We start from the raw sequence: 14,253 nt of genomic DNA, 5'->3' as shown, positions 1-14,253 counted from the left end.
TCTGATCCAGTGTGGCACATTACTCGTCACGCCAATATCTCGAGCTACATGAATGTGAAATTAGGTAGTCTATTGGAATGTAAAGTTTTGGTTCGATTCATATTCCAGGCAAACAGTTTTAACTGCCACAAACACATCCACTTCACCTTTGGTAAATCCAATTGAAAAGCGTAGGGTTGCACAATGATTCCAGATCATCATCAAACTTGATACGAGTATTCATTCACTACCAACTGGAGCAGAGTCGCTTCAGCATGAGCCATGGCAGAGGAGTGAGTCGGGGAAGTAGAAACTCGGTGACTAATAAGCATTCTTAAGTTAGAAAGACTCGTATGTTTTTGAGTTTGAAATTTTGATGTTGAAAATATTACTGTTGGATTGGGACCCGGGCGCAGAATTCGACATTGACGGCATTTAACCCCTTCGGGATGATACAGTTCCACCATTCCGCTGTTTCCCAGAAATTCCAGTTACATCAAGATCTCCACGAAATGTACACCAACACGAATTCAGAAAATGTAGTTCTTTATTCACACGAAGTGGTAAGCACTGTTGTCAGGCGATGTGTGATTGATTCTATATTTCTGATTTCCAGAAGGTGTTTGATACCGTACATCACAAGCGACTTCTAATCAAATTGCGTGCCTACAGACTATTATCTCAGTTGTGCGACCTGTCACACAGGTTACAGTTCGTAGTAACTGGCAAAAAGTAATATCTGATGCTTCCCAAGGAAATGTTATAGGCCGTCTGTTGTTCCTATCTACATCTGAGTAGCACTCTTAGATGATTTGCAGGTGATGCTGTCACATACTGTGTTATAAAGTCATCAGATGATTAAAACAAATTGCAGAACGATTTAGACGAGATGTCCATATGGTGGGAAAGTGGCAGTTCATTGTAAATAATGAAATGTGTGCAGTCATCCATATGAGTACCAAAAGGAATCCGCTAATTTACGTCACACAAATTTAAAGGCTGTTAATTCAACTAAATACTCAGGGATTACAACTGCAAGTAACTTGAGCTGGAATGGGTAACGCAAGCCAGAATCGACGATTTATTAGTAGAACGCTGAAAAAATTCAACAGATGCACTAAAGGGAGTGCCCACACTACGCTTGTACGTCCACTTCTGGAGTATTGCTGTGCGGTGTGGAATCCGCATCAGATACAATGGACGGAGGACATCGAAAACGTTCAAAGAAGGGCAGCTCGTTTTGTATTGTCGCAAAATAAGGGAAAGAGCGACTTGGAAATTAGGATAGCAACGTTTTTCGATGCTGTAGGGTCTTCTCACGAAATCTCAACTATCAACTTTCTCCTCAGTTGCGTCCATCTACATAAGACAGGAATGATCATCATAGTAAAATAAAAATATAAGGACGCACAGAAAGACTGTGTTTGTTTTTCATGCGCGCTATTCGAGAGTGGAACGGTAGAGAAATAGCCAGAAGATGGTTCGATGAAGCCTCTGCCAGGTACTTAATTGCGTGTTGCGGAGTAATCACGTCGATGCAGATGTAGGTGTAGATGTAGATGTGTGTCTGGTGTCGAGTCCTCGTCTGTTAGAAAAATGTTCGTCAGGTCGTATACAGCTGTAGTATAGGCACTCAAAATTACCGCTGAAAAATTATTACGATTTTTTAACATGTATTGCCAACAATATTGATAGGCGCCGGTTTCAACTCCCAGTGAGACACGGAATTTATTGTCGTGCTTTTTATTCTAGTTCAGACCTGCGCCATCTCGCTACTCGTGAAACCCATATGTACCGTGTATTTGTGGCTAGAAAATAACGGCGCTAGGGCCAGGTTAGAATACCGGTAAATCAATCATGCTCGCCTCGTCATTTTAGTTAAATCATCTGGCTACTGTTGAAAAATTTCGATATCGGATGTTTGATTGTGCTTAGTTAACAACATGATTAGGGGCTAGATTCGCATCCCCGTCTAATACAAAATTTTATGTCACGTCGTTGTAAGTTTAAAGATGCGCTCACTTTGTTAGCTGTCATATTTACCATTTTTCCTAGTTAGTGTACAAAAATTGTAGTAGATGGTTACGAGTCCAGGGTCTCGACCAAGAAAATATTTTCGTCGTGTAGTTTGGAAGGAAGAGTGGAAGTACATATATATCCAGTTTATAAGGCGATGCGTAAAGTAAGACTTGACTGAAGAGACAGCCGATTTTCTTTTGAGTATATACAAAAAGCACTGAACTGAACTACATATTTTTGGTGACAAGTAAGAAGCGTACGTCACAATGGCAGTAAGACAGGGTTGCCTTCTTCACATTAGTCATTTAACACGTTCATCGAGGGGCCAATAACATCAATGAAAGAAAAGACCACTGGGATTAAAATTAATCGTATTCATGACGACGGCATCAGAACATCAGAACTGCTGATGACGCTGCAATAGTGGCAGACTCCGAGGAAGAATCTGCATAAGTACTCCGCAAGTCACCTTATGGCGTTTGATGAACACTTATTTGTGCACCACTGTCACTCCCTCTTTTTCCGTTTCAGTTTTGCATGGTTAGTGGAAAGAATGGTAGGTGATACCTTTACTGGCTTTCGCGAGATGTAAGCATATGATGCAGTATGTTGATTGACACCTCTAGGAAAACACTCTCATCGAACCTTAACAACAAACTATACTGTGTTTCATGGCGTCTCTCTTGCATCGTCTTCCCCTTTCTTGAGCACGTTAGAAAGGCACCGGTCAGAGACTTCGACACCCACTCAGCTGAGTGGTGCCTCGTGGCTGCTCTAGCATTCCTTTTTGTACCCCTTATTGAGGTTGCATGCCCTCAGGCGCTAGAGCAGCCACGAGGCACCACTCAGCTGAGTGAGTGTCGAAATCTCTGACTGGTGCCTTTCTAACGAGCTCAAGAAAGGTTTGTGGGTCGCACTGAAGATGTTGATAAAACTGGAGATCTTAGAGAGACCCTTAGCCGCTTTATTCACACACATTTCAATGTTGAACTCCTGCTGATCACACCGCAGGTGAGCCAGAGGGCTGCTTCGGATCACTTTCATATTTCGTCGATTGGTTTTTGAACCGTCCCTATAGGATCCACCCTGTATGCCAGAGCAAAATTTGTAGTGAGATCACGTTCAGTGGGTATGCTGACCCGTGAAGTCGTTAGCGTAGTGTTGAATCGTTTGGAGGATGTCGACATTGTGACAAAACCAAAACAAAAACTAAATATAAAGAAGAAAAAAGTCATGGTTATAGACAAAAAAGTCGGTGAAGTTAAGGACGACATGAAAATAGACAGTGAGCAACTCGAGCAAGAAACCGAATTACAGCCTCTTTGTAGCACTGTGGATAAAACTGATAGATGTCTGAATGAAATCAAGAGTAGAATAACAGGCCTAGAGTGTCATCCAAAATAGGAAGAAACTTCAATGAAATAAACACATCAGCGTCCACACCAATAAATGATAGGTAAAGACCTTAAAGTGGAGGTCCTGGAATACAGATGTGAACTCTGGACGTTAGAAAAGCAGAAGAAAGCTGGCCTCGAAGCTGTGTAAATGTGGTTCTGAAGGAATTGCTTGAACTAGCTGGACCGATAGAGAAGGGAGATGTAGTCAACGATGTGAGCTAACACAAAGTAAAACTCATTGGACACATAATTAGACATGGTATTCTTCTAGAAAGCGTTTTCGAAGACAACATCGCAGGGGAGGGAACAGATAGACTATCGAGAACATCCTGTTTAAAAGAAATATGATCAGTGATATGGAGTGTCCTTCATACACGGAAATGAAGAGAACTGCTGAAGAGAGGATGCTGTGGCTACAGAGACAAGGCTTAGCCTTTTGCAATAAAAAGAGGTAATTTTTTGTGTTTTTTTGAAATGTCACTTCCTCTAACATCTCTGAGTGGACAAACATTAAAATAAGTGCCACGTCCAATGACCTGTCGTGCGACATTTGCTCTATCGGAGTACTAATTTGCATCTGGAGTGACTAAATTACAATGCTGTATTCTCTAGTGATGTGTTGTGGTGACTATTTTATATATTCATATGACTGTATCAAAATGTGACTAAGGACTAACAAGGATGTTACGTTATGCGGGCTGCCCGAAAATCAGGCCGAACGCAGTTCATGGCGGTCGGATACTTTTGGACATGGATAGAACATAGGCGAATAAAACACGTCACCGAAAAGGCAATAGAAGGGCTTTATTACTATATTTACCATCGTTCAAGTTTATTTTGGAGATGCATGGCTCACTGATGTTAGTAAACAAAATGTTATGTGTGTTTGCTATAGTAAGTATAGGTGAAGAATGGGTCAGATCATACACTTTCAAACCCATACGTGTCAGCTCCTTCTGTAGACAGCCCTGCTTGTGGACGTATCAAGTTCTCGCGGTGATACGCACGTTGATGCCTCCGACAGCAGACGCCACAGTTGCCTTGGGATCCATCTGGAGCTTTGCAGGTGTTTTGCTCGTGGCGCTGAAGATAAACTTGGAGACCAATGAAGCGATGCCGAGCTTGGTCTGTATTAGGCCGAAACGCATACCTGCAAAGAGAAAACAAGGGTTGCTCTTGTACGTGGCATTTGTTTTCCTGTAACATGTTACAATCTTAATGTAAACGTGTCTCTGGTTAGTAGGAAACCTTCAGAGGACAAGAAAAATTTATGAAGCCTTCTACATACCCTACATTTTACGAATCACTGGCATATATGTGGGAAGGGGTTGTTTCTACTGCGAATATATTGGCGTTTTCACACGTTCCACATGTGTAGGACCAAAAAAATGGCAACTTTGTGTGAGCTGTTAGTATACTATTTTCCTTTCTGCGTGGACAATGCGGAGCAGATATGATGAAACTTTAAGACATTCATAACATCTGCCATGAACGACTGTTCTTGAAGTAATCTAGGCCTTGCAACACTTTTTTACACTCTCGCTTGCCACAGAAGCGTTGTCACCGTTCGACGGGCTCCCTTTTTTTTTTTTTGTACACTTTATGTCTTCTGATACTTCGACCTGATGTGTGTGTCCCACACGCTTGAGCAATATTCAAGCATCTGTCAAATAAAATTTTTGTAAGCAGTCACTTTTGTAGACACAAAGGAACTTTCCCATAACTTTCCGTTTGCTTTAACCACATCCGCGCCTATATGATAGTTCAACTTCATCTCTCCACATGTTATTACGCAACAATAATTGACACAACGCACTGCACTAGTGACCAATACATTCAGTGGTTTGATACTAGCACATTAGACTATCAGATGCCCGTGTGGAGAAACAACCAACACGATAAGAGGAAATCTGCATCCAGTCATTCATTTCTCCCAGTTTTCCACCCACCACCTGAATACAACCTTGAACTTGGCATGAAGGTAGCAAGACAACGCTGAAATTACCTGAGCCCCGAGATGAAAACAGCAGAGGCTGACGTATTAAAAAAAAATGGTTCAAATGGCTCTGAGCACTATGGGACTTAAATTCTGAGGTCATCAGTCCCCTAGAACTTACAACTACTTAAACTAACTAACCTAAGGACATCACACACATCCATGCCCGAGGCAGTATTCGAACCTGCGACCGTAGCGGCCTCGCGGTTCCAGACTGTAGCGCCGAGAACCGCTCAACCATTCCGGACAACTGGTATACTTCCTAATAGGTTGTAACAACCTGTTAAGAATCCAGCAGCGTGTTCCTGAATTCATTCGATGCCAGCTTTCACGCTCATCTCATCTGGACTCCAAGCACTGGAAGAAGACTCTGCAACTGTTCGTAACCAGCTCCCATCTTGCAGTATCCAGCACAGAGGAACCTCACTTCCCTAGCAACATTCCAAGGAACCTCAGTTTTCCTTACACTATACTTATTGCAGTTCTTAGTTTTCACCCATTTCATAGTTGCTAGTTAGCATTAAAATCATAATGAGTGCACTACGCTCCTCCCTCTCCCCCCACCCCCCCTTTCCACACATGGGTGCACATACAGCACTGTCGAACGTTCTCGTTTTGGTGGTATTATGGCGCAGTGAGGCATAATGTTGCATCTACATCTACATCCATACTCCGCAAGCCACCTTACGGTGAGTGGCGGAGGGTACCTTGAGTATCTCTATCGGTTCTCCCTTCTATTCCAGTCTCGTATTGTTCGTGGAAAGAAAGATTGTCGGTATGCCTCTGTGTGGGCTCTTCGTGAGATATACGTAGGAGGGAGCAATAGACTGCTTGACTCCTCGGTGAAGGTACGTTCTCGAAACTTCAACAAAAGCCCGTACCAAGCTACTGAGCGTCTCTCTTGCAGAGTCTTCCACTTGAGTTTATCTATCATCTTCGTATCGCTTTCGCGATTACTGAATGATCCTGTAACAAAGCGCACTGCTCTCCGTTGGACCTTGTCTCTTCTATCAACCCTACCTGGTACGGATCCCACACCGGTGAGCAGTATTCAAGCAGTGGGCGAACAAGTGTACTGTAACCTCCTTCCTTTGTTTTCGAACTGCATTTCCTTAGGATTCTTCCAATGAATCTCAGTCTGGCGTCTGCTTTGCCGACGATTAATTTTATATGGTGATTCCACTTTAAATCACTCCTAATGCCTACTCCCAGATAATTTATGGAATTAACTGCTTCCAGTTGCTGACCTGCTATACTGTATCTAAATGATAAAGGATCTTTCTTTCTATGTATTCGCAGCACCTTACACTTGTCTACATTGACATTCAATTGCCATTCCGTGCACCATGCGTCAATTCGTTGCAGAACCTTCTGCATTCCAGTTCAATTTTTCATTGTTACAACCTCTCGATATACTAAAGCATCATCCGCAAAAAGCCTCAATGAACTTCCGATGTTATCCACAAGGTCATTTATATATATTGTGAATAGCAACGGTCCTACGACACTCCTCTGCGGCACACCTGAAATCACTCTTACTTCGAAAGACTTCTCTCCATTTGAGAATTACATGCTGCGTTCTGTTACGCACGGGCGTATTAATCAACGAATCTTTTAATACGTGCACTCACCGGTCAGCGCCATTGTTACACTGTACTCTGTCCTAACGTGCGCCTTTTCAGTGGTACATTCGGTCCTGACTTTATTTATATGGATGCGAAGGTGCGACCGCATCGAATAGAGCAACTAGAGGAGCTCATGGAACGAGAGAGTATTGGGCCATGGACTGTCCTTCCAGTTCCCCAGACTTAAATCCCTTAAAGTAAATGTGGGATGCGTTGGGGAGACTCGATTCAGTCCGTCCACAGGCACCAGCGACCATCCAGCGCTTGTCAGTCGCACTGGTGGAGAAGTGGAGCGTTTCACCATAATGACTCCTTACCAACCTTGTGGCCAGGTAGGCATCACATTGTAGATACACGCATTGCCATCTGTGGTCATAATATACCCTGCTACATTCCGAATAAAATTATTTTGTGACTGACGTTGCAGCGGGTCTAGTAATAGGGGCCAGAGAATGCACAACAGTAATGCTGTAACGCCTCATGCTCGCCTCTCTGTTTTGAAGTTACGCACAGAACCTTGTGGTTGTGAAGCGTGACTGGCTGCCTGGTGGCAACAGTGCCCCTCCCCACCGCCCTCCTGCGCACTGCACGACAAAGTAATGTGTGTGGAACCGAAATAAATAGCGCTGAATTCTGTCTAATTATTGTCCTCGAATAAAAGTGTGATTTCTGTACTGTACTCAACTATACCAGCCCTTTCAAAGCATGCTCCAAGTTTCATCGAAATATGTTACTTGACAGGGACACATCGTACAAAATTACTTTTGTCTTTAAGTTTTGCACTCCAGCGTAGAGAGAGCATTTGCTCAGTCAGTAGTCCTTGGGATACAGTCCACCTTGTTTTTCTTTGCATCGTACATTCACCGCACGGTACTGGATACGATTAGTGGAAAAGTCATCGAGCCGATCGCATTTCTGTGAAGACACACAGGACGATATATTCGAAACTGTCAGTGGACAGTGTGGTGCAGTGTCTAACGCTCTCGGAAAGTCACCATCTGCTAGATAATGTACGTAAGTAAGGAGATATGTGTTCTGTACGAGTGATTTCCCTTTAATTCTCACTGATGTTTCAAGATTTCTTTCTTTTCCATTACGAGCGTCAGAGTAGTTTACCTCAGAACATGCTCCAAGGTAGTGGAACAGACGAACGTTTTCCACACTCATGCTCATAAATTAAGGATAATTGCTGAATGTGGTGCCACACAACGTGGCACTAAACAATCTTGGCGCTAATAGCATAGGCACAGACCTGTAAGTCCACGGTATTGGTGAAAAGTTGAGAAAACCGTCCCGAAACACATATGCAACAAAGCGCCACTGTTTCCTGCGCATGTACCCCATCATCAATATGGGATTTGATCGAAGTGCACACGCACACAGGCCGCACAACGGGTTGGCATACTCTGAATCAGGTGGTCGAGAAGCTGCTGGGGCCCAGCCTCCCATTATTGCACCAGTGCCTGTCGGAGCTCCTGAAGTGTCATAGGGGTTTGAAGACGTGCAGCGATACATCGACCGAGAGCATCCCAGACGTGCTCCATTGGGTTTATATCTGGAAAACAGGCAGGCCACTCCATTCACCTGATATCCTCTGTTTCAAGGTACTCTTCCAAGATGGCAGCTCGGTGGGGCCGTGCGTTATCCTGCATCAGGGGAAAGGTGGGACAGACTGCACCCCTGAAAAGGCGGACATACTGGTGTAAAACGACGTCCCGATACACCTGACCTGTTACAGTTCCTCTGTGAAACACATGCAGGGGTGTAGATGCACCGATCATAATCCGACCCCACACCATCTACATCTACATCTACATCTACATTGATACTCCGCAAACCACCCAACGGTGTGTGGCGGAGGGCACTTTACGTGCCACTGTCATTACCTCCCTTTCCTGTTCCAGTCGCGTATGGTTCGCGGGAAGAACGACTGTCTGAAAGCCTCCGTGCGCGCTCTAATCTCTCTAATTTTACATTCGTGATCTCCTCGGGAGGTATAAGTAGGGGGAAGCAATATATTCGATACCTCATCCAGAAACGCACCCTCTCGAAACCTGGACAGCAAGCTACACCGCGATGCAGAGCGCCTCTCTTGCAGAGTCTGCCACTTGAGTTTATTAAACAACTCCGTAACGCTATCACGGTTACCAAATAACCCTGTGACGAAACGCGCCGCTCTTCTTTGGATCTTCTCTATCTCCTCCGTCAGACCGATCTGGTACGGATCCCACACTGATGAGCAATACTCAAGTATAGGTCGAACGAGTGTTTTGTAAGCCACCTCCTTTGTTGATGGACTACATTTTCTAAGCACTCTCCCAATGAATCTCATCTGGTACCCGCCTTACCAACAATTAATTTTATATGATCATTCCACTTCAAATCGTTCCGCACGCATACTCCCAGATATTTTACAGAAGTAACTGCTAACAGTATTTGTTCCGCTATCATATAATCATACAATAAAGGATCCTTCTTTCTATGTATTCGCAATACATTACATTTGTCTATGTTAAGGGTCAGTTGCCACTCCCTGCACCAAGTGCCTATCCGCTGCAGATCTTCCTGCATTTCGCTACAATTTTCTAATGCTGCAACCTCTCTGTATACTACAGCATCATCCGCGAAAAGCCGCATGGAACTTCCGACACTATCTACTAAGTCATTTATATATATTGTGAAAAGCAATGGTCCCATAACACTCCCCTGTGGCACGCCAGAGGTTACTTTAACGTCTGTAGACGTCTCTCCATTGATAACAACATGCTGTGTTCTGTTTGCTAAAAACTCTTCAATCCAGCCACACAGCTGGTCTGATATTCCGTAGGCTCTTACTTTGTTTATCAGGCGACAGTGCGGAACTGTATCGAACGCCTTCCGGAAGTCAAAAAAATAGCATCTACCTGGGAGCCTGTATCTAATATTTTCTGGGTCTCATGAACAAGTAAGGCGAATTGGGTCTCACACGATCGCTGTTTCCGGAATCCATGTTGATTCCTACATAGTAGATTCTGGGTTTCCAGAAACGACATGATACGCGAGCAAAAAACATGTTCTAAAATTTTACAAGAGATCGACGTAAGAGATATAGTTCTATAGTTTTGCGCATCTGCTCGACGACCCTTCTTGAAGACTGGGACTATCTGTGCTCTTTTCCAATCATTTGGAACCCTCCGTTCCTCTAGAGACTTGCGGTACACGGCTGTTAGAAGGGGGGCAAGTTCTTTCGCGTACTCTGTGTAGAATCGAATTGGTATCCCGTCAGATCCAGTGGACTTTCCTCTATTGAGTGATTCCAGTTGCTTTTCTATTCCTTGGACACTTATTTCGACGTCAGCCATTTTTTCGTTTGTGCGAGGATTTAGAGAAGGAACTGCAGTGCGGTCTTCCTCTGTGAAACAGCTTTGGAAAAAGGTGTTTAGTATTTCAGCTGTACGCGTGTCATCCTCTGTTTCAATGCCATCATCATCCCGTAGTGTCTGGATATGCTGTTTCGAGCCACTTACTGATTTAACGTAAGACCAGAACTTCCTAGGATTTTCTGTCAAGTCGGTACATAGAATTTCACTTTCGAATTCAATGAACGCTTCACGCATAGCCCTCCTTACGCTAACTTTGACATCGTTTAGCTTCTGTTTGTCTGAGAGGTTTTGGCTGCGTTTAAACTTGGAGTGGAGCTCTCTTTGCTTTCGCAATAGTTTCCTAACTTTGTTGTTGTACCACGGGTTTTTCCCGTCCCTCACAGTTTTACTCGGCACGTACCTGTCTAAAACGCATTTTACGATTGCCTTGAACTTTTTCCATAAACACTCAACATTGTCAGTGTCGGAACAGAAATTTTCGTTTTGATCTGTTAGGTAGTCTGAAATCTGCCTTCTATTACTCTTGCTAAACAGATAAACCTACCCCCTTTTTTTATATTCCTATTAACTTCCATATTCAGGGATGCTGCAACGGCCTTATGATCACTGATTCCCTGTTCTGTACATACAGAGTCGAACCACGACCTCCATGCAGGTCCCTTTCAAGGACATTAAGGGGTTGATACGTGGTTCCTGGTTCACGCCAGATGAAAACCTGGAGAGAATCACTGTTCATACTATACCTGGACTCGTCCATGAACATAACCTGGGACCACTGTTCCAATGACCATGTACTGTGTTCTTGACACTAGGCTTTATCGGCTCTCCTGTGACCAGGGGTCAGTGGAATGCACCTTGCAGGTCTCCGGGCGTCTGTAGACTGTGTGTCTGGCGACAACTGCTCCAGTGGCTGTGGTAAAGTCCCCAGCAAGGCTACCTGCAGTACTCCGTGGTTGTCTGCGGGCACTGATGGTGAGATATCAGTCTTCTTGTGGTGTTGTACACTGTGGATGTTCCATACTGTAGCATCTGGACGCGTTTCCGGTCTGCTGGAATCGTTGCCATTATCATGAGATAACACTCTATGGTACACGGAGGGCCTGTGCTACGACCTGTTGTGTTTAACCAGCCTCCACTCGCCCTGGTATTCTACCCCTCATAACGTCATCAATATGTTTTGTTTGAGCATTTCCAACACACAGTTACCATTAGCACGTCTGAAAACATCTGTACACCTACTCGCTGCACAGAGTACGGTGCACTAACACACCTCTGCGTATGTGGACTGCTGCCAGCGCCACCATGCGACGACCTCAGGTCAAATGCTCCCCATGGTCATACCCCGAGGTGATTGAAACCCGCAAACCGCCCACCAGAGCGTTGTTTCACCATGTATCAGCATTATCTTTAATTTAAGAGCGTGAGTGTATATTGGTATATAATTCTGTGAATCACTTCTCTTTTTTGTTCTGTGGAATGAGAAGTGCCCCGCATTCTTTTTGAGATGAAAACAGTAATCGTAAATGAGATGGTGGCTTTGCGGTTGTCTGGAACTGGTGGTAGTCTATTAACAGTAGTAATAGTAGCAGTCTCCTAAGGGACTCGAAGCTCCCGTCCCCATCTCACATGATGTTGTTAGTCTATTTGAAAACAAAATATTTGGGGCGAATGTACTACAACAGAGAGGCTAATATAAGGGCGTTCAAAAAGAAACGAGCCGCATGCATAATTACAGAAACCAGTACCTGTATGTTTGAAGTTTTGACCCTAGCTGTTGAGACGCTTGTCCCACTGTGATATAAGGTGGTGAATGGCGGTCTCATAAAATTCCCGGGGCTGCGAAGTTAACCATAGCTGGACGTCCGAGGTGAATCGTTTGCCCCTCAAAGAGGGGACCAAAAGTGGCATAATCACAGGAAGAGAGGTCCGGACTGTACAGAGGGTGGCCGAGAACCTCCCATTTGAATTTCTGCAGGAGTGCCACGATTGTGTTGATAATATGGGGCTTTGCAATGACGTGGATCAGAATGACCCCACAGGTGAGACTGCCTGGTCGTTTTGATTTGATCGCTTGGCGAAGGGTGGTCATGGTGTGCGAGTAACGCTGGGCAGTCACTGTTGTTCCATGCTGCAGGAAGTGAATCAGAAGGGAGCCACCTTGGTCAAAGAAGAACGTCAGCATAACTTTTCCTGCACTCGTGTGGATGGCCTTGGCTTTCTTTGGTGGTGGTGACCCTGGATGCTACCACAGGAGGCTATGTCATTTTGAGTCTGGTTCAAAGTGATGACACCATGACTCATCTCCTGCCACCACTCATGCCAGGAACGAATTCCTTCCCGAGCATAGCGTTGCAGATGAGCAAGACAATGGGCCATTCGACGTGCTTCCAGGTGTGGTTGGAGATTGTGAGGCACCCATTGGGCACACACTTTGCGCATGTGCAGTCGTTCCTTCATGATGGTGTGAACACTACCGATGCTCAATCCGACAACGGCGGCTATGGCTTTCATACTCGGCAGTCCTGGGTAATGAGTGCATCCACCATCTGGACCATGTCATCGGTAATGGAGAGTGGTGCTCCAGGCCTTGCATCATCGTGCAACGACACCAACACTTTCCTGAAGCGCTTGTGCCACGCCTTGACCCTTTCAAGGGACATGCAGTGTTCGCCGTACACTTGTGACATTCGTCGATGAAAGTCGATGAAAGTCCGTTCCTCCTACTCCTTCCGGTGTCAGAACAACACCTCTTTGCTCTTCTTTTGACCCCCCCCCCCCCCCTGTCTTGTTTGCAATGCGTCTGGTAGCGTTGGACGATACATCTACATTTACATTCATATCTACATGATTACTCTGCAATCCACAGGATTCATTGAACCACCCTTAAGCTACCCCTCTATCGTTCCACACTCGAACAGAAAGTGTAAAAAACAAACACTTAAATCTCACCGTGCGAGCTCTGATTAATTATTTTATGATGATGATTTCTCCGTATGTAGGTGGGCGCAATCAAAATATTTTCACACTTTGAGGAGAGAGTTGGTGATTGAAATTTTGTGAGAAGGTCCTGCGGCAGCCAAAAACACCTTTGTTTTAATGATTGCCACCGCAATTCGTGTATCATGCCCGTGGCATAATACAAAAACGTGGCATAATACAAAACGAGCTGCTCGTCTTTGAACTTTTTCGATGTCCTCCATCAATCCTACGTGATACGGATCCCATATTGGACAGCAGCACTCAAACAGAGAACGGACAAGCGTAGTGTACTTGTAGGCAGTGTCTTCTATTAGACCTGCTGGATTTTCTAAGTATTCTTCCAATAATTCGCACTCTTTGGTTGGCTTTCTCCACAACATTATCCATGCCGGCCGGAGCGGCCGAGCGGTTCTAGACGCACCAGTCTGGAACCGCGCGACCACTACGGTCGCAGGTTCGAATCCTGCTTCGGGAATGGATGTGTGTGATGTCTTTATGTTAGTTAGGTTTAAGTAGTTCTAAGTTCTTGGGGACTGATGACCTAAGATGTTAGGTCCCATAGTGCTCAGAGCCATTTAAACAATTTTGAACGTTATCCGTGTGATCGTTCCACTTTAAGTTTTTCCTAATTGTAATGCCTAAGTATCTATATTTGCGATATAGTGTAACCGAAATTTAACGGATTCCTTTCAGCACTCATGTGGATAACTTCACACTTTCCATCACTCAGAGTCAACTGCCACTTTTTGTACCATATAGGTACTTTGTCTAAATAATTTTTTCAATGAGTTTTGATGATCTGATGACTCTACAATACGGTAAATGACAACTTAATCTGCACACAATCTAAGAGGGCTGCTCTGATTGCGTAATAAATCGTTTATGTTGATCAGGAA

At 44.5% G+C, this 14,253-nt stretch overlaps 1 protein-coding gene across 5 annotated transcripts in view; it reads right to left on the bottom strand.

Annotated features, from left to right (window-relative positions):
• LOC124786328 (probable cytochrome P450 6a13) overlaps positions 1-14,253 on the bottom strand; it is a 421,393-nt gene that overhangs the window by 301,393 nt on the left and 105,747 nt on the right. For 4 of the 5 annotated variants that reach the window (XM_047254254.1, XM_047254256.1, XM_047254257.1 and 1 more), the window contains one exon: positions 4,178-4,545. The exons of the other annotated variant lie outside the window; for it this stretch is intronic. In XM_047254254.1, the coding sequence (XP_047110210.1) occupies positions 4,379-4,545 (167 nt within the window). In that variant the 3' untranslated portion in view covers positions 4,178-4,378. Of the gene's footprint in view, positions 1-4,177; positions 4,546-14,253 lie in introns of those variants that run through there. 5 annotated transcript variants of the gene reach the window in all.

Source organism: Schistocerca piceifrons, chromosome 1 (assembly GCF_021461385.2).
Source record: "Schistocerca piceifrons isolate TAMUIC-IGC-003096 chromosome 1, iqSchPice1.1, whole genome shotgun sequence".
In the NCBI taxonomy this organism is placed as follows: Eukaryota; Metazoa; Arthropoda; class Insecta; order Orthoptera; family Acrididae; genus Schistocerca; species Schistocerca piceifrons.
The sequence above is the reverse complement of the archived record's forward strand: the minus strand, read 5'-3'. Positions and strand labels throughout refer to the sequence as shown.